The 21,436-nt window shown below is 46.6% G+C and overlaps 2 protein-coding genes across 4 annotated transcripts; both read right to left on the bottom strand.

Annotated features, from left to right (window-relative positions):
• Positions 1-1,325: 1,325 nt before the first annotated feature.
• Positions 1,326-3,846, bottom strand: LOC148097306 (uncharacterized). Of its 3 annotated transcripts, XM_087832295.1 has the most exons (5): positions 3,634-3,846; positions 2,450-2,468; positions 2,041-2,340; positions 1,834-1,908; positions 1,326-1,474 (listed from the first exon to the last, which is right to left on the bottom strand). In XM_087832295.1, the coding sequence occupies exons 1-5, from the start codon at positions 3,844-3,846 to the stop codon at positions 1,326-1,328; spliced, it is 756 nt and encodes a 251-aa protein (XP_087688421.1). The 3 variants fall into 3 exon arrangements, with proteins under 3 accessions (XP_087688421.1, XP_087688423.1, XP_087688422.1); XM_087832297.1 differs by lacking the exon at positions 1,834-1,908; XM_087832296.1 differs by lacking the exon at positions 2,450-2,468 and having other exon boundaries at positions 2,041-2,352; positions 3,696-3,846.
• A 966-nt stretch (positions 3,847-4,812) lies between these two features.
• LOC148097305 (uncharacterized) lies at positions 4,813-9,245 on the bottom strand. The gene is made up of 3 exons (XM_087832399.1): positions 8,198-9,245; positions 7,647-7,883; positions 4,813-4,856 (listed from the first exon to the last, which is right to left on the bottom strand). The coding sequence occupies exons 1-3, from the start codon at positions 9,243-9,245 to the stop codon at positions 4,813-4,815; spliced, it is 1,329 nt and encodes a 442-aa protein (XP_087688525.1).
• Between the last annotated feature and the right edge of the window lie 12,191 nt (positions 9,246-21,436).

The raw sequence follows: 21,436 nt of genomic DNA, 5'->3' as shown, positions 1-21,436 counted from the left end.
TGAAGGTGACGGTGGTCCCCGTGGTAATCGGAGCACTAGGTGCGGTGACTCCCAAGCTAGGCGAGTGGCTCCAGCAGATACCGGGACTAACATCGGAGATCTCTGTCCAGAAGAGCGCAGTCCTGGGAACAGCTAAGATACTGCGCAGGACCCTCAAGCTCCCAGGCCTCTGGTAGAGGACCCGAGCTTGAAGGATAAACCGCCCGCAGGGGCGTGCTGGGTGTTTTATATATATATATATATATATATGGAGATGCTGAATTTGACATTACTTTATTCCTCTGAGCTCTTCTTCAAGGTCAAATAATGTCAAATTTTCATAAAATGTCTTTCAGCTCTAGGATTAAAGCTGAAAATGCTGCTGCCTTTGTGCGTATTGGCAACACTTAGGAAGTAATACGAGGATTCTGCACCTCACATGTGGCCTGCATCCAAATGTCATGTCACATTTGACCTCTGACCTCACATTTACACATCACATCTGCCAGTTATGTCAACCATTTTAATATATACCAACAGCACTAAAAACCTCTTAAAAGTACTTTTAAAAAGAGCAAATAAAACCAAATGAATATCTGCTGAATACCATACTTTTACCTCAAAAGTAAATGTTGAGTGTGAGGTGTTGTGATCATAATTATTTTATCATTGTTTTAAAATATTTTCAAAATTGTATTTTGAAAAAAGTATCACTAAGTATTATCAGCACAGGTCTGATGTTCTCTGACATACAAAACAACTCCAGGTGTCGCTGTTGACGAACTTTTCATCCACAGAAAAACCTATTCAGTCACAGTTCAGATGATTTCGGTTAAAAGTTGTGTTTAAATATTTTACTTGTTTTAGTACATTTGGATCATTCATTTGACTTTTGTCTTCTTCAGATGCAGGAGTTCTGTTTGGAAATGGATATAATTTAAAACTAAAGATGTAAATGTGACAAACAAGTGTTAACATGGTTTCATAAATTACTGATTTTTTGAATGCATGAAAAAACTCACTCTGGACAATAATGTACGTATAACAATGATAAAATATGAAGCTTTATTTTTTTGTTTTAGAATACATGACCAAATTAAAAATCAAAATAAACTAAACAATACAAATCACATTTATTTTGATCAGTGATCAGTTTATTATAGGAATTTCCATTTGATCCATAACTGTCCATATATATAGTACTTTAGAATAGAGTGTGCATAAAAATGCAATATAAAAACAGAATAGAAGAAGAATGAACTACATCATGAACACAATACTGATCAAAGTGATGAATGAGATGAATTGATGAGATCTGATGGTGAGAAAAGGCGAGCAGGAAACAGTCAGTCAGCATGTGTGCAGTTGGTGGACGCTCCCTTGTTTGTGAGCATCATCAGCAGAGAGAGTCCACAGCAGTACACCAGACTCTTCACTATCAGCACTGTGTACAGCAGGCAGAGCAGCTTCACCCTGCATTTAGACTGGAAGGACACTGAAGGACAGACAGACACAAAGAAACAGACAGACAGTCGGGTTATTCCTCTCAGATCAAGGAGAAAAAGTCCAAATAGAAACAGTCACAGCTTCTTCTTCAAGTGGATGAATTGATGTAGTGTTTGTGTCCACTTGGGGGCAGAAGAACTCCACAAGCAGCTAAAAAACTGATCTCTGACATATTATGGTCTGTCTGCTGTTTGGTGCTGAGCAGCTAGTGTACAGTGGCTTTATCAGAGCTTGTTGGATGAAGATTTGATCAATTAGTGCAACTTTAAGACTGAGTCCCTAAACTTGTTCCAGCTCCCTCATTGGACATTGGAGCTGTCCATGCAGAGAGGCAGCAGGTGATCTTACAGTCAGCTGGCTGCAGAGCTGGCAGGTCTGCTGGCTCTCTCTCTGGAGGACAGGAGGCTGCTGGAGCTGGAAGCTCTGAAACAGAAAAGGAGTCAAATGTTTGGAGCTGCAGTGAGAAATGTCAGTCCTCTGCTGCTCTGCTCTCTTTGACAGCATCTCCACATGAAGCTGAATCACTACTCAACACAGTCACCAAGCCTTCATTACCTTGTTGTGTTTGGGCCTCCACTGTGCCCCCCTCGTGCTTCACCCAGCAGCTGTATTTATATGTGTCAGAATCGCTCCCATCAACCATCCTGATGGCAATGGTGCGTCCCGACTCTCTGAGCTCCAGCTGCTCTCCCTCAGCAGGGGGCAGCTCCTCCGCTTCTCCGCCGTTCTTCTTCTGTCTTTTCCAGGAGAACTGGACCAGAGGAGGAAACATGGCTGAGGCCACACACAGCAGGGAGCTGTTCCCCTCCAGGTGGGCTCTGGATGCTGCTGGGTACACGCTCACCACGGGCTTCACTACCTGCTCATCTGAAGTTTGACAGCAACAAGCAGCACAGACACACATTCACACAGTCAGCAGCAGCTTCCAGCACTGCACTGCATTCAGTCTGATCCTGGAAACTACATGGACTCTGATCACTAAACTACTCATCAATACAGCACAAAGTTCACTACATACACTGGATTCAGCTTCATATCAAACACAGTCATCACCTCATGTCATCATGGCTCACATGAGGAACACTCAGCATGATTTTAAAAGTCAAATTAAATTCAGTTTAATTCGTCATGCGGTTGCTTGTTGTTGTTTTATAGAAATTTAGTTAAGTCCAATTTCAAAATATTTGTCTTTATACAAGTGAAAATGTATTTTTCTTATTAGTCCTTAGACACGAGTTCTAACAGAGATCCTCTTCTGTCCAAAAATAAATTCATCTTTTTTCATATTGTTTTGTACTATTAATAAAATTAAATCTCATTTCACAAAATTCAATTCAGCAGATAAAATTTCCATTCTTCTTGTCTTTGATATATTTTACCATAAAGACCATATTTGTCTTTCAGACTAATTTAGTCTTAAATATTTTTGTGTAAAAATTGGAAAAGGTAATGCAGTGATTATTTTAATTTATGTTTTTATTCAAATAAAAAACTGTAGCAACTATTTTAAAACACTAAAACTGAAATGTTGAATAAAACGTTTTCAATAATATGAGATATACTTCATGATATTTTTAGTCATAAAATACAAATTATTTAACAAAGTATATTTAATAAAAATTTGTATGTTAAAATATTTTGGAAAAAGTATTATTAACTTTTTATTGTCACGTACAAATCCACACACACGACTTCATCTCAGAAATAAATATCAGAGTTTAACGATGTCATATTCATCCTAAATTTATCTGTCATATCATTTCTGAGATTTCTAATCAGTATCTGTTTTTATACTTTTATTTACCTTTTTGAAGCAGCTACATGAATGTTTGACTATTAAAAATATTTGTTCCTCAACATAAAGCAAATATTTCCTGAAACCATATTTGTTGTTATCTATATTAATTTAATTTTAATATCAAATATGATCTTGTGTTAAAAACCAGCAGAATCACTGAGAGGATCAAATCCTAAATATTTGTAACATCACTAATATTTGCAGAAATAAAGAATAACTTTAGTTGTTCAGTGAGATTTCAACATGTTTTCAGAGATTATTGAGCTTTTCTTCTGTAACAATGGCTGCAGATGAATTCTCTACTAATGATGAAAAACTAACATGTAAAGCCTGAAACAGCAGAAACTGACTTTAAACACATTTTCAGCTTCTACAATAAAACAACTGAAGGAAAATAAATGTTTGTTCTTACCTGTTACAGACAGTTTAGTTCCAGAGCCAAAGATGTCATAGCCATACCGCCGCCCTGCCACTCTCACAGTGAGAAAGACTGCTACAAAAACCTGTCTGCTGTTGAACGTGTCAGCTGAGGTGAATGAGTCCAAATGAGGAAGCAGGATCATATTTCAGCTCCATGATGTGTTTCTCTAATGTTCATATCAACATGACTGTCTCTTCTTCTCTTTTCTTTTAGCCACACTAGCAGCACGGCTCTGATGTTAATGTCAGTCTGTTGGTCAGTCCACTACTTTAGTCCACATGAAAATAGAAAATCACTATATAAGCACCAGTCCATTTATCCCATCAATGATGCCACCACTACAATGAAACATCTGCTGATAGGATCATGGTTTGGCCCATCTGGCTCACCATCATTAATCACACAATCAATTTTAAATTATAGCAGCAAATTCTGAAGAAAACTATCAGAACATGTGTCTGTGAACTGAATCTCAGGAGAAAGTGGGCCATGCAGCACCACAATGACACAAACCAGTCAAGTTTGTTTTCTTTTTCCAAATAATGTTGAGAGAAAAATAATCCAGTGAATCCAGCGAGTGATGTGATGAGTCTCTGATGTCTTTCTGATGTGGTTTTGTTGCGTCCTTCAAACCACACCTGGTGTATTTTAGAAGAGAAACATGTTGGTCTGCACAGGCTCTTCTATTTTCAACACTGACAGGATTTCCTTTGCTGTTTCTTCTGTTTTGCACATTTTCCTCTGTTTTGTGCAGCTTGATGGAGCTTCTGTAAAAAATAGATCCAGAGTTATTTTTAGTGGTGCGGAGCAAAGAGATGCTTCAAGGATCTTTCTGAAATGTGCTGTGGCACGTCTGCTGGAATCATCAGTGTTGTACTGAGTGGCCTCAATCAGCTCCAGCAGCCTCGTAGGAACACAAAGTGTCCATGCCTGCTGTTAAAAATAGAGCTTTGCAACAACCAAGTCCAACAGAGTCCAACAAAGATGGTGTGAAAGAGCTGGAAGCGAGCAGTTCATGTGAGAAAATCCAACATGTCAGAATTAAAGCTGCTCTGTGTCAAAAATGGAGTCAATTTCTTCCAAACTGATGTGCTGGACTGATTATCAGTTACTGCAGGTGCTCCAGCCGAGGAGGAGCAGGAACCAGCAGAACTGCCAAACATCACACACACCACAAATGCCACACTCACAGAGAGACAAAGATAGAAAGCAGAGGGAGGAAAGATAGATGGTGGGTAGGCAGCAGAGGATCAGGGGACCATAACACCATCTTACACAGTTATTAACTAATGAGCTCATTGACTAATCTGAAACATTACTTTGATTTTTCTTCATTGGAATTTCAGCTGAAAGTGGATCTGCAACATGAGCAGCTGAAGACCTCCAAGAGCTGAACTTGACATTTTAAACACACTTTGGTTACACACACAGTTGTACTTAAGATTTATTTTCCCAAGTGGATCACTACAGCTTTGCCATACTGCTACACTTGATTGTTCTTTAATATTTATTAATTTATTAATTTATTAATTTATTAATTTATTAATTTATTAATTTATTAATTTATTAATTTATTAATTTATTAATTTATTAATTATTTTTAAGGTGGGGGTTTGTAACAAAGAGCTGGTGGCAGTAATCATACAGACTGCAGAAGAAATATTTCCAATGGTTTTAGGGCCAGGGAAGATTGTATCTCGGTGGATTGAGAATAGTATTGAAGCTAATTCATTAGAAGTGAGCGCAAACAGTACTTCCAAAAACTTTATTGCAAAAGTTGAGGCAGAGACACAGTTAGCTAACATTCGTGGAATGATGAGTAGAATGAATGGACTAGTAAGGAATTGGGAAATTTTAATGTTGCGCCAAAAGGATAAAACTGCTGTTAATAACAGTGACAGGTGTGAGTACAAGAAAACAATTATTAGAATACAATGTGTTAAATTTGCTTAGATAAGAGGGTCCAGCAGTAGATGAGAGGAACAGGGAAGGATTTGTCTGTGTTTTAGTTTGGCTTAGCTGTAGCCTGAGAGTGTGTAATTGTTTAGAGGGAAAGGAATTTATGGACACTGGGGTTCTGCTGTCATAAAAGGAGACAGGAAGCTACAGTTGGGGGTTGCTGATGCTGATGCTTGTACCTTTAATAAAAACTCATAATTGTTAAAACTTAGAAGTAAGTTTGCAGGAGACTCTCCGCCTTATCTGTAAATGTAAGACAACAAGAGGGCAATGGCCCAGTGGATGCAGAGTGGGGGTCTCAGTGTTTGTAATATGTTAACTCTGTTTTCTATGTTGTGTAGAAGAATTTGTTGTAGCTGGGGAGATAGGAGATTACTTTTATGACCGGCAGGAAGTCACGGACACAGAGAACCACACAGTGCTTTGACTGTTACGACGCACCCACACCTACATGCACACTTACTGTCACGGCTATCACACACAGGAGGGAAGAACAGCTGATTCTAATATACAAAGACAACTGGAGGATACAAGCTGAACACAGTGACAACAGACTCAGACCTTCAAAATAAAACAGGAAATCCAGAACACGAGCCTTCTAAGTAAAGCAGGGAACACACAGACTGATTTACAACACAACACGGGGACATGAACAGAGCACCAAGGACAGACACAGGTAGGGCTGAATAAAGGAAACACAAAACACTGGGTCAAAATGACCCAGGACCATGACAGTACCCCCCCTCCAAGGGCTGGCTCCAGACAGCCCAGAACAAAAACAGACGACCAACCCACGGGGTGGCTGTAGCTCAGGTGGTAGAGCAGGTCATCTACTGATCGGAAGGTTGGTGGTTCGATTCCTGGCTTCCCCTAGTCTGCATGCCAAATATCCTTGGGCAAGATACTAACCCCAAATTGCTCTCCGATGCATCCATCGGAGTATGAATGTGTGTGAATGTTATCTAGAAAGCACTTAGAGAGATGTGCTTGTGCGAATGGGTGTGAATGGGTGAATGCACAAGTTGTGTAAAGCGCTTTGAGTGCTCAGAAGAGTAGAAAAGCGCTATATAAGAACCAGTCCATTTACCCAGGGCGGGCGGCGGGGGGACCAGGACGGAGGGACCAACACCGAACAAAAACAAGCTCCAGCGAACCAAGCGAATTGTCCAAAACACAAACACACATGCCGGAGTCCAAGAACAAAACACAGTTCAGGAAGCCGGCCTGGAGGCTGACAACTCCGAAGTCCAGGACAAGTCATCTTCTGAGGCCGGCCACATTGGCGACACAGATCCAAAAGCCGACCGCGCGGAAGGCAGCGGTGGCGAAGTGGAAACAGTTCAGGGGGCCGACCGTGCACACGGCAACGGCGGCGACGGGGAAACAGTTCAGGCGGCCGACCGTGCGGACAGCAACGGCGGCGACGGGGAAACAGGTCAGGCGGCCGACCGTGCGGACAGCAACGGCGGCGGCGACACAAGTCCGGAGGCCGGCCGCGCGGAAGGTAGGGGCGGCGTTTGGGAGGTCGTCCATATCGACGATGACGCCCAACAAGCGGCCTGGCAGATGACCGCCGATGTCGAGGCGGCAGTTTGGGACCTGAAGGTGGCGTGGCCCCCACAGCACCAGGCGAGGAGGATGCTGAGGCTGGACCAGACGAGGCGGAAGCTGAGGCTGGACCAGGCGAAGCTGATGCAGAGGCTGGACCAGGCGAGGCGGAAGCAGAGGCTGGACCAGGCGACGATGAAGCCGGAGCTGGACCAGGCGACGATGAAGCCGGAACTGGACCAGGCGACGATGAAGCCGGAGCTGGACCAGGCGGCGGCGTGGGTGAAGCCGGAGCTGGACCAGGCGACGGCGTGGGTGAAGCCGGAGCTGGACCAGGCGACGGCGTGGGTGAAGCTGAGGCTGCAGCTGGCGAGGGTGAAGACACGGAGGCTGCAGCTGGCGAGGATGAAGCCGCTGCTGCTGCCGGCGGTGTGCATGAAGCGGCAGCCGGCAAGGATGATGAGGCTGCAGCTGGCGGCTGGACGGGCTCCTCGGGCCCTCCAGCTGACGAGGCAGAAGACTGGACGGGCTCCTCGGGCCCTCCAGCTGACGAGGCAGGAAGCTGGCTGGGTTCTCCTGAACCTCCAGCTGACGAGTCTTGGGGCTGGACGGGCTCCTCGGGCCCTCCAGCTGACGAGACAGGCGGCTGGACGGGCTCCTCGGGCCCTCCAGCGGACGGGACAGGAGGCCGGACGGGCTCTTCGGGCCCTCCAGTGAGAACAGTCTCAGGACCAGCGGGCACAGGGGCCCCTGGCAGGCACAGAACAGAACCAGCAGGCGCGGGGACCTCTGGCGGGCGCAGAACAGAACCAGCTCAATTTCTCTGTCTAACCAATCAGGCGCGGGGACCTCTGGCGGGCGCAGAACAGAACCAGCAGGCGCGGGGACCTCTGGCGGGCGCAGAACAGAACCAGCAGGCGCGGGGACCTCTGGCGGGCGCAGAACAGAACCAGCAGGCGCGGGGACCTCTGGCGGGCGCAGATCAGAACCAGCAGGCGCACAGGCCTCTGGCAGGAACAAATCAGAACCAGCAGGCACGGTGGCCTCTGGCAAACACAAAGCTGACTGCAGCTGCACCGAGCGTTGACTCAGCTCAGGCAGCGACAGCCGGGTGCAGTCCTCGGCTGGCTTCTTTACCTCCAGGGGTCCAGAGTCTACTGGGGGCTGAAACCCAGCCTCTGGGGAGGCCCTGGAGTGCGTCTCAGTCTCAGAATTGGCCAGCTCTTGAGGAACGTTTTTATAGTCATTAGGTTTGTCTCTCTGCTTGGAATAAGAAGTTGTTGAACTGTCCTTTATGGGTTGAACTGTTATGGCTTGCTGTACCAGAGGAGTTGGTGAAGATGATGGCTGAATAGGTGGCTGAGCTGATGAGTCTTCTACCAACTGAGCTATTGACCGGGCTATGGACTGCAACGTAGTTTGTAGTCGGTCTGGCTGTGGTAATGACTGGGCTATGGGTCGTGAGGCTGAATGTGACGGAGGTGACGACCGAGCAGCCAACTGAGCTAGTGGCTGCTGGGCAGCTAACTGAGCTACCGGCTGGGCAGCTGGCTCAAAAAACACAGCCCCGGTATAAACAGTCACAAGTTCTGGCGAAACAGAAAGAATGTCTTTTCCACTCACCACAGCCGGCAACTCAGAACTCTCGGGGCCCGGCTGTGGCGATGGGCGTCGGCGGCGTGAACATCGCTTCCTTCTTGGAGATAGCTCCGACCGGCCGGGTAATTCCACATCCGGCGGGCCGGGCCGCAGATTCCCCGGCGGGCAGTGCAACACATTCACCGCCGGGCTGGGTCGGGAAGCGGTAGCAGCTGGAGGGTGAAGGTGAAGTTCGTGAAGTATGAAAGTCTGTGCGAGCGGGTGAAGAGAGTCCAATAGCCAGGAGTGAGCAGAGATTAATTGCTGTAGCCTGGCTTCTACAGCGTGGTGACATTCCTCCCCCTCATGTTCCAGCCACAGGTTAACCAACCTTGAAACGGAGTCAATCACTCCCTCCCGAAACTCCTGGGAAGGTGGGGATGCTGCTGGGTCCATGTTTGGTCGGCTCGTACTGTCACGGCTGGCGGGGTGAGCCGTGTGGTGTGGAGGAAAAGGAGGACCCAAAATGCAGGCAGTGGCGGAGGTGCAAGTATGTTTTATTTACAGTGCACAAATAACAGAACTGAGGGCAGGACAGAACATAAACCTAAACTGGGTGAGCTAAATAACAAACCTGAGATCATACGAATGGGGTGGGAGGCAGAGAGACGCAGACGAGGAACAGGACACCATGAAACACAGACGAGCCGACAACGAGCACAGACCGACACCCACTATATACACACACACACACACACAAGGTAATCAGGTAATCACACACAGGAGGGAAGAACAGCTGATTCTAATATACAAAGACAACTGGAGGATACAAGCTGAACACAGTGACAACAGACTCAGACCTTCAAAATAAAACAGGAAATCCAGAACACGAGCCTTCAAAGTAAAGCAGGGAACACACAGACTGATTTACAACACAACACGGGGACATGAACAGAGCACCAAGGACAGACACAGGTAGGGCTGAATAAAGGAAACACAAAACACTGGGTCAAAATGACCCAGGACCATGACACTTACTCACGTTGTTGCGGTTTCAGATATTGAGGGTGAGCACAAAAACAATAATGGTCCAGAAGAGCTTCGGTCAAACAATGATTTTAATGAACACACGCGTGGGGAGATGAACACTGCCCACCGACAACATCGATCTCCGCCCAATAATACACAAACGGTTGTTTTATACCATCAGGGCTTGGTTTATGACACCCCCTCATGCGTCAGAACACATACAAAGCACATACAATAATATTGACGACTTTCGACATATATGGAAAGAGCCTTCTCTCCGTCTTGAGGCCAGGTGCCGTCTCTCACTTATCTCCTGGAGCAGACTGTCCCTTTCACAGACATAATTTTGCAGCTACAGGCATTTGCAAACTGTTATTCGAACTCCTAGCCTAAACATGAGCCTAACTGTTGTTTGTGTGTGTGTGTGTGTGTGTGGACCTCCAACGCACTCAGCCTGACGCCGCCCGTTGGTGCTTCTGGCCTTTTACCAGACAGAAGCTCTCTGTGATAGGTGTAATAATCTTAACTAAGAACATGTGTAATGACATGGTCCTGAGTCTGAGGACTCGGTGTTTTGTGTTTCTTTATCTTCTTCTATATTCTTGTTTATTCTGCCTTGTCTTTTGTTTAGGTTTGCTATGTGTTAGTGTGTTTGTTTCATGCCTGCCTGTGTTCCCTCTGTCTGTCCATGCTTCTCTGTGTCTGTTTCCTGTTTTATTCTGAAAGTTCATGTCTCATGTCAATGTGTTCAGTTTTACCTTTCTCCTGTCTCGTTAGCCTAATTTCTCCCAGCTGTGTCTCCCTCCTGTTGTCCATTTCCTAATTACTCCCCTGTGTATTTAAGCCCTGTGTTTTCCTGTGCTCCCTGTCACGTCGTACCCTCAACTTGCTGTGTGTTCATGATTTCCAGTCCTCCTGCACCTCAGTTTAGAGTTTTGTTTGCTTTTGTGAGTTTTATTTTATGTTGAAGTTTTGTTCCATTAATAAAGCTGCATTTTCAGTTGAAACCTTGTTTCCTGAGAGTCCTGCATTTTGGGTCCACCACTCCTGCCTGCCTGCCACACAGCCAACCATGACAGAATGACGCGACCATAACCTGGACCCAGCAGGCTCATCTCGGGAGAGCGATCTCGCCCGCGTCATGGGCCTCATAAAGCGAATTTCCCACACGAAGGATACTAAGGCAATGGCGATCGGATTAAATGCTATCGGAACAATCCTCGAGGGAAATCCACATTTGCCAACTTAAGGGAATTAAGAGCTTAATGGACGAGCTGCACGAAGCCCAGGAGGTTCTTCAGGCTCGGGAGCTAGCAGTCTTTGCTCGTTCGCAGTACTCCACTCCGAGGCCTCCGCACCAACAGCAGCAGCAGACGAAGCTCACTGCGAAGCAGTGTGAGCTCCCTGCAACACAGCAGCAGCCGAACACGGAGCTTTCTGCGACACCACAGCGATTGCTGCGGCAGGATATCAACCCCTTGCCGTGGCCACAGAGTGAACTACCGACTCCGGTCTGCTCCGGCTATCGCTTGCCAGACTTGCGGCCATATGGTCGCAGGATGAGGAGTCTGCCTCTCCGCCATTGCCTTTCTCCTCTGCAGTCTGTATTCCCACTTCCAGGAGGAAGCGGCACCGGCGCCATCACCATTCCTCACTACAGCTGCACTCCAGCCCCTCCCCAGAGCAATCAGCAGCTGTGAGTAACCACGACAGTTCTTCCCGCACTCTTTCTGGGCATAACAATAAAAAGGACTATATTTCTTCTGTTCCATCTGAACCTGTTAACCCCGTATCAGCTATCCCTGAATCAGCTAAAGCTGCGGCTTCCACCCCAAAGACAATTAACCTAAGCTCTGAGAACATTAAGACTGTTTTATTCTCTGAACTGCCACCTCAAGAGACTGTTCAGTGTGCACCCAAATGTTTTGTTTCTTGGACTACTGACACTCATTTAAAGACCTCAAGTGGTAATGTTGCAGATATTGAAACATTCTTCAGGGCCTCTCCAGAGTCTGAGTCCCCTCCCTCAGCAGACTCCGGACCGCTAGAGGCTAAAGAGCCAGCATTTCCCGAGTCATTTAAAAGCTCCACTGTGGTAGTGCGCTTGGCTGCCCAGCCAGAAGCCCGCTTGGCTGCCCAGCCAGAAGCCCGCTTGGCTGCCCAGCCAGAAGCCCGCTTGGCTGCCCAGCCAGAAGCCCGCTTGGCTGCCCAGCCAGAAGCCCGCTTGGCTGCCCAGCCAGAAGCCCGCTTGGCTGCCCAGCCAGAAGCTCGCTTGGCTGCCCAGCCAGAAGCCCGCTTGGCTGCCTGGCTGTGCCCAGTTCAGACTCCTGCTCCTCAGGCATTCACTCAATCACCAGCTTCACCACAACTGCCACTACAAACTGCAGCTCAGACATCAGCTCTCCCACCAGTTCATATTTCAGGACAGCATCAAGTAGCTCAGCTCCCGGTGTCTGCTGTAGTGATTCAATCCCCTAGTCAGCTACACACTCACTCACCTGGTCCTATACACACTCACTCACCTGGTCATCTACACATTCAGCCAGGGGTCCCTATGCCCTCTGGCTCTACATCAGCTCCTGCTGGACGCTCTGATGAGTCTATACAGCACTCCGCGGCTCCCACGCCGCCACCTGCCTCATTCGCTGGGGGTTCTGGAGAGCCCGTCCAGCCTCCTGTCTCATCAGCTGGAGGGCCCGAGGAGCCCGTCCAGCCTCCTGTCTCATCAGCTGGAGGGCCCGACGAGCAGCTTCAGCCTCCTGTCTCTGCTGGAGGGCCCGAGGAGCCCGTCCAGCCTCCTGTCTCATCAGCTGGAGGGCCCGAGGAGCCGCTTCAGCCTCCTGTCTCGTCCGCTGGAGGGCCCGAGGAGCCGCTTCAGCCTCCTGTCTCGTCAGCTGGAGGGCCCGAGGAGCCGCTTCAGCCTCCTGTCTCGTCAGCTGGAGGGCCCGAGGAGCCGCTTCAGCCTCCTGTCTCGTCAGCTGGAGGGCCCGAGGAGCCGCTTCAGCCTCCTGTCTCGTCCGCTTGAGGGCCCAAGGAGCCCGTCCAGCCGCTTGCCTTGTCAGCTGGGGGTCCGGGAGGACCCAGCAAGCACGTCCTCATGTCTGCTGACGGTTCTGGCGAGACTCTTCAGCCACCACCATCTCCACCACCTGCAACCTCCACACTGTTGCCTGCAGCAGCAGCTTCATCCACACCGCTGCCTGCAGCAGCAGCTTCACCCCCACCTGCAGTGCCACCATCTCCGGCTTCCACGCCGCCGCCTGCAGCGCCACCGTCTCCGGCTTCCACGCCGCCGCCTGCAGCTCCATTCTCGTCTGGTCCAGCCTCCGAGCCTTCAGCTTCGCCTGGTACATCTTCAGCTTCGCCCTCGCTCTCGCCTGGTCCAGCTTCAGCTTCATCCACGCCGTCGCCTGGTCCAGCTTCAGCTTCATCCACGCCGTCTCCTGGTCCAGCTTCAGCTTTGCCTGGTCCAGCATCTGCATCAGCTTCGCCGTCGCCTGGTCCAGCTTCAGCTTCGGCTGGTCCAGCCTCTGCATCAGCTTCGCCGTCGTCTGGTCCAGATTCAGCTTCGCCTGGTCCCGATTCAGCTTCAGCTTCGCCGTCGCCTGGTCCAGCCTCTGCTTCAGCTTTGCTTGTTTCAGCTTCTGCCTCGTCTGGCCCTGTGGTTGCCACGCCACCATCTCATCCACGCCTAGCACGGCCAGCTTTTCCGTGGTCCTCTCCTCAACATTGCCGGCCACTTTCCAGGCCTTTGGTTGGACGTCATCGCCATCAAGGGCGGCCCCCTGAACGAGGCCGTCGCCGCCACAGCCTTTGGCGTGGCTGGCCTCCGGACTTGCTCTGTCACCGCCGCCACTGCCTTCCGCGTGGCCGGCCTCCGGACTTGCTCCGTCACCGCCGCCACTGCCTTCCGCGTGGCCGGCCTCCGGATTTGCTCCGTCACCGCCGCCACTGCCTTCCGTGTGGCCAGCCTCCGGACCTGTTCCTTTTTTTTTTTTTTTTTTTTTTTTTTTTGCCTGTCCCATTTGGTTCTTTAGCCGTCAGAATTGTTGTCTGAAGACCAACAAGGATACCCAATGGATTTATTTTGCCAAATGGATCATCATGGCATTGCTGTATTGGTCCATTTGATCGACCTTTGTTTTTATTATTTATTTTATTTTATTTTCAGTTGTTACAGACGGGACAGACATGAGTGAGGGATAGGAAAGGGAGAAAGAAAGAGGAAGGAAAAGAAAAACAGAAGGGGAGAGGGACAGTGAGAAAGAGGGGGAAAAAAAATATCTCCGGGATCACCTGTTGAGAGAAAAAGAATAGAAAACAAGCAAAAAAAAAACAAAACAAAGCAACATACTATACACAACACCATCGCATTAATCTAGCTAAGTGTAAACAGCAGTAAATACTAAATATTGAATGTTGTTGTGCAGCACGCAGGACAGACAGCGCACAATGTGCTTTGAAGTAGCAGCTGTCACGTAAAGGAATGTTATTTTTCTGTCACTGTGTTATTATTCACATGCACAATCACTATTTCATCATTACTTCATTAGTCTGCATCACTTATCATTATCATTATCAGGTTATCACCCATATTATCATGTATCATTTACCACTTAGTATATTTTCCAGAGCACGCAGAATCAAACACATTCACAGTAAGTCAGATGAGGACGCTGAACTTTCGGTGGCCTGGACCAACAATCTTGCACAACAGCACACTTGTTTTTCACAGTTGATATGACTATATATGGGAAAACATCTGGTTGTTGTTGAGATGTTGTTGTTCTGATAAGATGATGTCCAGGAATTGTTCTGACGTCATAAAGGCTATAAAGCTTTCTGTATTAGGGATGAACGGAGAGAGACCGGCCCTCCCACACTGTATAATACATGTGTGTTTAATAAATCACCTTTTGGACACCCCCTAGGACTCTGTCTGCGCTTACTTTTCTTTCCAAATCAAAAAGAACCTTTACATTTTGGTGCCGAAAACCCGGTTTGGGGGGAAAGAAGACGCGCTGCGAGGGAGCGGAGCTCCTCGGGGGTGCCAAAAGACGGGGGAAACCGGGGGGGGACCGACTGAGTGACAAAAACCGCGGTATAAAAGGTTAGTACCACCTGTTGAATAATTTTTATCCAAAGGTACTAAATGGGAAGTTAAAACTAAATTGAATGTTCACTCAGGGGGGCCTTCTGCTGGGTTCTGTCCGTAGTGATTTTATTTAATTAGGACAATTAGTGGTAAAACTTTGATGAAATTCTCCCAAAAGTTATTGCTGTTTATTTTAGGGGTTCTCTGTGTTTTTGTGAGGTTTTTTGTGGTGTTAAAGCTAAGAGGCTTGGTTTGAGTGCCTTAAGTGAGAGTGTGGAGTTAGATGCCAAGCACTCTTTAAGATTAGGGGAATTCGGAATCAATTGGATGGTAGAAACGCGGTTTCGGGCGTCAGGTAATAAAACTTGAGGGGCTGAGAGTCCCCAGGGACGCTTTTAAATAGTGTATAAATTAACCTAGACCGGGGTGAGACTCCGTAGAGCACAGTGTTCAGCGTGTAGCGGCGACAGGTGATCGCAGACGTGTGGTCATCACTGGTGGCGTCCAGGTAGCTCGGGTGGCCTCCCGCGGGACTTCGGACACCCGTTAAAGGCCAGGTAATCAAGGATTACCTTTTACTGTGCTGTTTGGCTGAAGGGTGAGACCCGGCTGTGACTATTAACGTGGGTGACAGTGAGCTTTAAGTAAAGCTGAACGCGTGAGGTTGATTCCTTGACGCAGGACGTGGAGCGACCTGTTAACTTGCGGGGAGCGGTTTTAAATTAATTAGGGCTTAGGAATCTGACCGTGGCCGGTGAGGGCGTTCCCGACGCGGGGTTATTGATCATCAAGGCTGGTTCAGTGGACCAAGGTGAAGCCTGGGCTTAGAGCTTTCAAATTAGTCAAAAACTTAGGAATACTGGCATCTATACGGGCCCGTGTATGTAAATAGTGTGTAAATACCGGTGTAGAAGCGCTTATATTGTTTAAAAGCTTGCATGTATAGGCTTGCTGTCGTATGTGGTGGAGAAAAAAAGAAAAGCGTCTCTGCCTCTCTGTCTCAAGCAGCTGCAAAGGAGGGGGCTCGGTGAACCCCGCAGTGTGTGTGTGAGGAGAAAGAGACAAAGGGGGGCAGCGCATGTGCCCATCGAGTATTAAAGGAAAAACTGTTTTTCTCTATTTGTTTAATTGTTCAACTCAGTTAAGTGTACCGGTACAGAAGTGATAAGAAGTGATAAGGAACTGGTGAATAATTTGTCTTGGCATCTGGCGTCATTTCTCATGTTGATACAGGCCTGTGTATATAAAATGTATATAAAATAAAGTGTAAATCGGCTGTGTAAATTGTTTATTTTGATTATAACTGCGTGTGCTGTGAAAGTGATTTAATACAGAAGCTGAGTGTATGAGGATTAAACAAAATAGTGTATGTTTGTGGTGTGTAGAAATCAAACTGTGCAGTCAATAGGGGGGTTGAGTTTGGTTTTATATTTTTTAGAGGAAGAGAAACTGCGGTATCGAGTCTGTGGCGCAGTTTGAAAATTTGTGAGGTGCACAAGAGCGGATGGCACCCGCTCTGTGTGCCGTCTAGGGCGTTGTCCAGAATAAGCAGAGAAAGAAGTGTCTCACAGAGAGTTTGAACGGTACTGCGACAAGCATGAAGTGAGTGTGAGCCAGCCTCGAGGGGCGGGTTCACAGGCGGACCGAACGAGGAGTAAAATGTGTGTGTCTCTGTGAAAGAAAAAGGTGGGGGCCGAGTGACCAGCCTGTGCATGTGTGTGAATTCCTGGATGACAAAAGAAGGAGAAGTAGATCAGTTGATTTTCTGTGAAATAATAAGAGTCAAGAAATCCTAGTGACCAAAGAGGAGCAAGTGAACTGAAAATAAATAAAGAAAACTAAAATAGTGAATTAGTGTTAAGGTAAAGATAAATAAATTGACAAGATTAACAGTGACTTTAGAGGTGATCAAGTACTCAAGGATGAATGGAGATTTGATGGCTGACTGTATGAGTGAGTAAACAGGTTAATGTGTGCCTGTGAAAAATAAAAGAAAGAAAAGGAACTGAAATAAACAAAGAAAATAAAAGTGTGGAAGTGTGAGTGAGAAATTGTCTCCAACTGGGGAAGCAGTGATGCTAGAGGTCACCTTATTCCCCTGCTGGACACAAAATGAAAACATAATTTGGAGTGTCGTGGACGAAAATAATTAATAAAAACATCAAGAAGATTTTTTGTGTTTGCGGTTATGAACAACTAAAATTCACATTTGGGGTTTAAAGTCAGTAGAGTTCAAAACAAAATAAGTAGAGATTTGTTGTTTTAGGAGTGATGAAAACATCTGCAGTCACAATGAGTAATGAAAGTCTCTCAGTCTGTCGTTTACAGGTGGGAAACGGACCTGGATCAATTCTCCATGGGCAGCGGTCGGAAGAAAATTATAGGTTAAAATCATTAGAAATAAAATAGAAACACCCAGCCAGAGTTTTTGGCTGAATTGTTTTGCAGCTTCCCATCCTCATCCTGAACAAGCAAACTCCAAGGAAGCTAATCTCTCCCTGAAGACACAGAGTGCAGTTCCAGAAGCATGAGCATGAACATCAACAATGGACAGAAGTCCAAGAGACAATACCGGAGTTCTGAGCAGAGAGGTCCAGCAGCGCTATGGGCAAACGGCATCAGAAAGAGAAGATCCACCATCTAGATTGGATGGATGGAGATGCGTTTCCAGCAAGCTGCGACCTCACTGTGTGTGAAGGACCTTTGAGGAGACTGTCTGAGTTTGACATTTGCCATGTTTGGAGCGAGATGGCAATGAGAGAGACAGTGGGACAAAGAGATACACGGGACAAGGCTGAAGAGAACTGACTGCTATTGGACTGAAAAGTGGGAGAAAAGAGCGGAGAGAAAAGGAGCACGGGATGACTGAGGCTGCTGTTTTAGTTTGGGGAATTAAATTGGGTTAAGGAATCCGGGGAGACAAACGACTGCCTGGAAGTGGAGGGTTGACACAGTGTCCAGACCACTACAAAAGGGGGAGGAAGACAAGCACTGAGGTATGCAAGAGTACTGTTAGAAAAATGAAAAGATAACACCACACCTTCACATGATATGCACTAGAGATAACACAAAATCATACATGAAGTGATACACATTAAAAGAGGGCATTTGTAGAAGGGGTTAACAACACACAGTGTGGTTGCCGATGGTAACCTGCAAACATTGGGGTTTAGCTGTGCCTGACTATGACAGAGTTTTTCATTTAGGTGTTTCTGAAACAAACTTAGGAGTGAACGGAGTGTTTTTGTTTCAGAAAAAAGGGGGAAGGTACATAAAAGGATACATAGAAATGGAAAATGTATTAACCCGACTAACATATACACACACACACACACACGCAATCAGCTCACTAGGATCAAACACAATTTTAAGAAGGTAATACTGTTACCAGCATCCTGTCTGGTTTATTGAGTGGGTTGAGAACTGATACATAGATTGAATTAGTCTTATTTTGGGGAAGATGATAGCAGGGGTGAACAGAATCCTGCACCCAGAGTTTAAATGAGTGAAACTAGCAGATTGTTTTGTTTTTGTTTCTGAAGTACGGGGAAAGTTTTACCATGGCACCAAGTTTAGATTTGGTATTTTTTCACTTATAAGAGTGACAAGTCCTAAGACCGGGCTTCTGTATTTTTATTTACTTTTGTTTTTCAGTTTTATCTTTTATTTTTTCATTTTATTTGTATTTTACAGTGCACTGATTTTGTTTGTGAATTTCTTTTCTTTAAGCAGATCTGCACGTTGGGAATTAAAAGCGCTACACGTCGTCAAGAAAGTTGTTGCAAGTGAGTTTCTCCACATTAAAATGGGCTCTGGAGAAAGCCACTTATTTGGGACAATTAGAAAATGAGAGTCCCGGCCTAAGAAGGATTCAGCGAGGTAATCCGATCTAAAGTTCTTCTTTTTCTTTTTGAAATGACGTCATTTTGCTGAGGGTGGAGATCAAATACGACGATGGTTTCCACTCTCAGCAAAGAAAGAATGAATGGATGAATGAGTGGAAATAAAACAAACTGACTGACTGGTGAAGGCTGACAAAAGCTGATAAGACTTGACCACGACTCAAAGTTAAACCTCCACCTAGACAGGACGAAAGGGTGGATGAATTTATGTGTGTTTCTTTTACAGGAGCAGAGAGATGACAGCAACATCCGAGGTTGCGTGAGCTGTGGCCTACCGATTTAACTTTTAAATGCCACTTTCTGTGTTTGTAAATTTACCAGGGGTGTGTTATTCATGGGTTTGTGTTGTGTGTTGCTCACAGAGGTAACTGTGAGAAAGTGTATACATCTGCGCAGCGCTAACATTTGCATTTTCTTCTCTACAGCATTACAGTTCTTCATGTGGTTTGATCATGCGATTTACCACAGGACAATTGATTGACGTTTGGTTTTCTACTATAGGATTTCTGGGCTTATGTGTGAAGAAACTGTGTTTATAGGTTATGACGCCTGATCACCGGGATGGTCAATGTGTGTTGCTAATGTTTGTTTTGCTTTTGTTAAGGGTGCATGTGGAGGAGTTGGTAGAAAACAGACAAGTGACATGAGGAAACAAATAAGAGATGCAGTGTTTATGGAATAGTTCAACATGGAGCTCACTAGCTGGCCACTTTTTGAGCTCCTAGTGATAAATGGGGGAGTGACATTGCTTAAGGAAAGTCACTGAGTAAATTGTGGAGTAAATTGGGATGATTCATGATTGGAGACAAATTATGGTAATAAGAGTGAGTTAATGATTGGAGAAAACCTGCACATGATACTTGTCTGTTGTGCTGAATGCTTTATTGCTCTCATGATCTATAGTTGGTTGTAAATAAGAAGTTTGATTTTACAGATTTGTTTTGCAGGATACAGGCTCCAGATTGAGCTGGGAGTTAAACAGGCTTAACAGGTAACTGCTGACTCAGGTTTTACACAAGGTTACAGGTTGGCAGGAGATTGTTTCAGAGAGAAGGTGCAACATTCTTGTACATGTCTCATTGGGGAGTTGAAACATGGAGGAAGCCATGTGCAAGAGGAGGTGAGTATTATAAAGTGTAAAGGTCACTCCTTGGGGACTGGCATGGTGGCCAGAGGAAATCAGGAAGCCGATCGGGCTGCGAAAGAGGCAGCCGGCTATAAAGCACTACGGCAGATCGTGCAAATAAGTGTGGAGGAAGAAGTAGGAGTCAACATGTTGGAGGAGGCCAGGAAGGCCCAAGAGGAGGCGGCCCCGGAAGAGAAGGGGGTCTGGAAGAGTCGAGGAGCATGGGAAGAAGGAGGTCTCTGGCGAGGACCTGACGGACGACCGGTGTTGACCGCCAACCTAGCGGAACAGAAGATTGCAGAAGCACATGGGCTTGGCCATGTGGGTGTGGCCCAGATGGAGAGACATCTGTGCCATTGGTGGCATTCCTTTTTGAGGGATATGATTAAGGAAAAAGCTAGGACGTGCCTGATCTGTGGGAGGCACAATCCGAAGCCAGGGATTAAACCAGAGGCAGGTAAGTTCCCCATTCCAGAAAGACCAGGGGAAGAAATTGTCATTGATTTCACTGACATGATTGATGTGGGACCGGGAGGAGTCCGGTATTTGCTGGTAAGTGTGGATGCTCTGACGGGGTGGCCCGAAGCGTGGCCAACAAAGAGGGAGGATGCAAAAAGTGTGATTAAGTGTTTAATCAATCATTACATCCAAAATAATTCGGTCAGACAATGGAACTCATTTTAAAAATAAAGATTTGGCAGAAGTAGAACAGAAGCTGGGGTTGCAGCACCGATTTGGGACGGTGTATCATCCTCAGTCCCAGGGGAAGGTGGAAAGAATGAATCTAAACCTGAAAAATAAAATAGCTAAAATTTCTGCTCAGACGGGGCTAAATTGGGTTGCAGCCCTGCCAATTGCATTGATGATAATAAGATGTTGTGTTAATAAATCCACAGGTTTCACACCATATGAGCTGTTGACAGGACGACAGTTTCCAGGTCCATGGACAACAGTCCCGGCGGAAGAAAGTATAAAAAGTAATAGAAAACATGCTGAATGTTGGAAAGAATTAAAAGCTCTTGTGTCTAGTTTCACACAACAGGTTGGAGTGGGCGTGAATGCGGTGGACAGGTCCATCCCCGACGCCAAGGCGGTGTGGCTGAAGGTCATTAAGCGCAAGTGGAGAGATCCAAGGTGGACGGGGCCATTCGAGGTGACGGCTCGTACCACCAGTGCGGTTCGGTTGAAGGGAAAGGGTGAGACCTGGTTCCATTGGTCTCAATGCGCAGTGGCGGACGAGAGCTTACTCGAGATAAGCTCCACCTAAAGTAACACGGGGGGAACATAGAGGCAGAATAATCCTCTCCCCCTGTGCAGCGGTTCTCCCCAGCAGTCTACCTGGGGAGACGAAGAAAGAAGAGGAGCGTCACGCGCCAGGCATCAATTCATTCCAGGCTCATGATAGGCTAGGGCTCTAGTCTAAAGTAATTGGTAGTTTAAAGGAGTCGTAATAGTCTTGCACGTTAATTGCCTACTTTTATACTCGTAATCTTAT

Source organism: Neolamprologus brichardi, chromosome 18, assembly GCF_056152115.1.
Source record: "Neolamprologus brichardi isolate AB-2024 chromosome 18, ASM5615211v1, whole genome shotgun sequence".
In the NCBI taxonomy this organism is placed as follows: domain Eukaryota; kingdom Metazoa; phylum Chordata; class Actinopteri; order Cichliformes; family Cichlidae; genus Neolamprologus; species Neolamprologus brichardi.
Note: the sequence above shows the minus strand (reverse complement) of the source record. Positions and strands in the feature narration are given on the sequence as shown.

Excerpts from the sequence above, each read along its gene's own strand:
- LOC148097306 (XM_087832295.1), bottom strand. The coding sequence starts at position 3,846 with ATGATCCTGCTTCCTCATTTGGACTCATTCACCTCAGCTGACACGTTC. Across the intron at positions 1,909-2,040 it reads GGAGGCCCAAACACAACAAG|AGCTTCCAGCTCCAGCAGCC; the intron begins GTAATGAAGGCT and ends TTTCTGTTTCAG. Across the intron at positions 1,475-1,833 it reads AGCTCTGCAGCCAGCTGACT|TGTCCTTCCAGTCTAAATGC; the intron begins GTAAGATCACCT and ends TCTGTCCTTCAG.
- LOC148097305 (XM_087832399.1), bottom strand. The coding sequence starts at position 9,245 with ATGGACCCAGCAGCATCCCCACCTTCCCAGGAGTTTCGGGAGGGAGTG. Across the intron at positions 7,884-8,197 it reads GGCCTGTGCGCCTGCTGGTT|CTGGAGGGCCCGAGGAGCCC; the intron begins CTGATCTGCGCC and ends CTGTCCCGTCCG. Across the intron at positions 4,857-7,646 it reads CTTGCCGGCTGCCGCTTCAT|TTCTGCTGGTTCCTGCTCCT; the intron begins GCACACCGCCGG and ends GATGTTTGGCAG.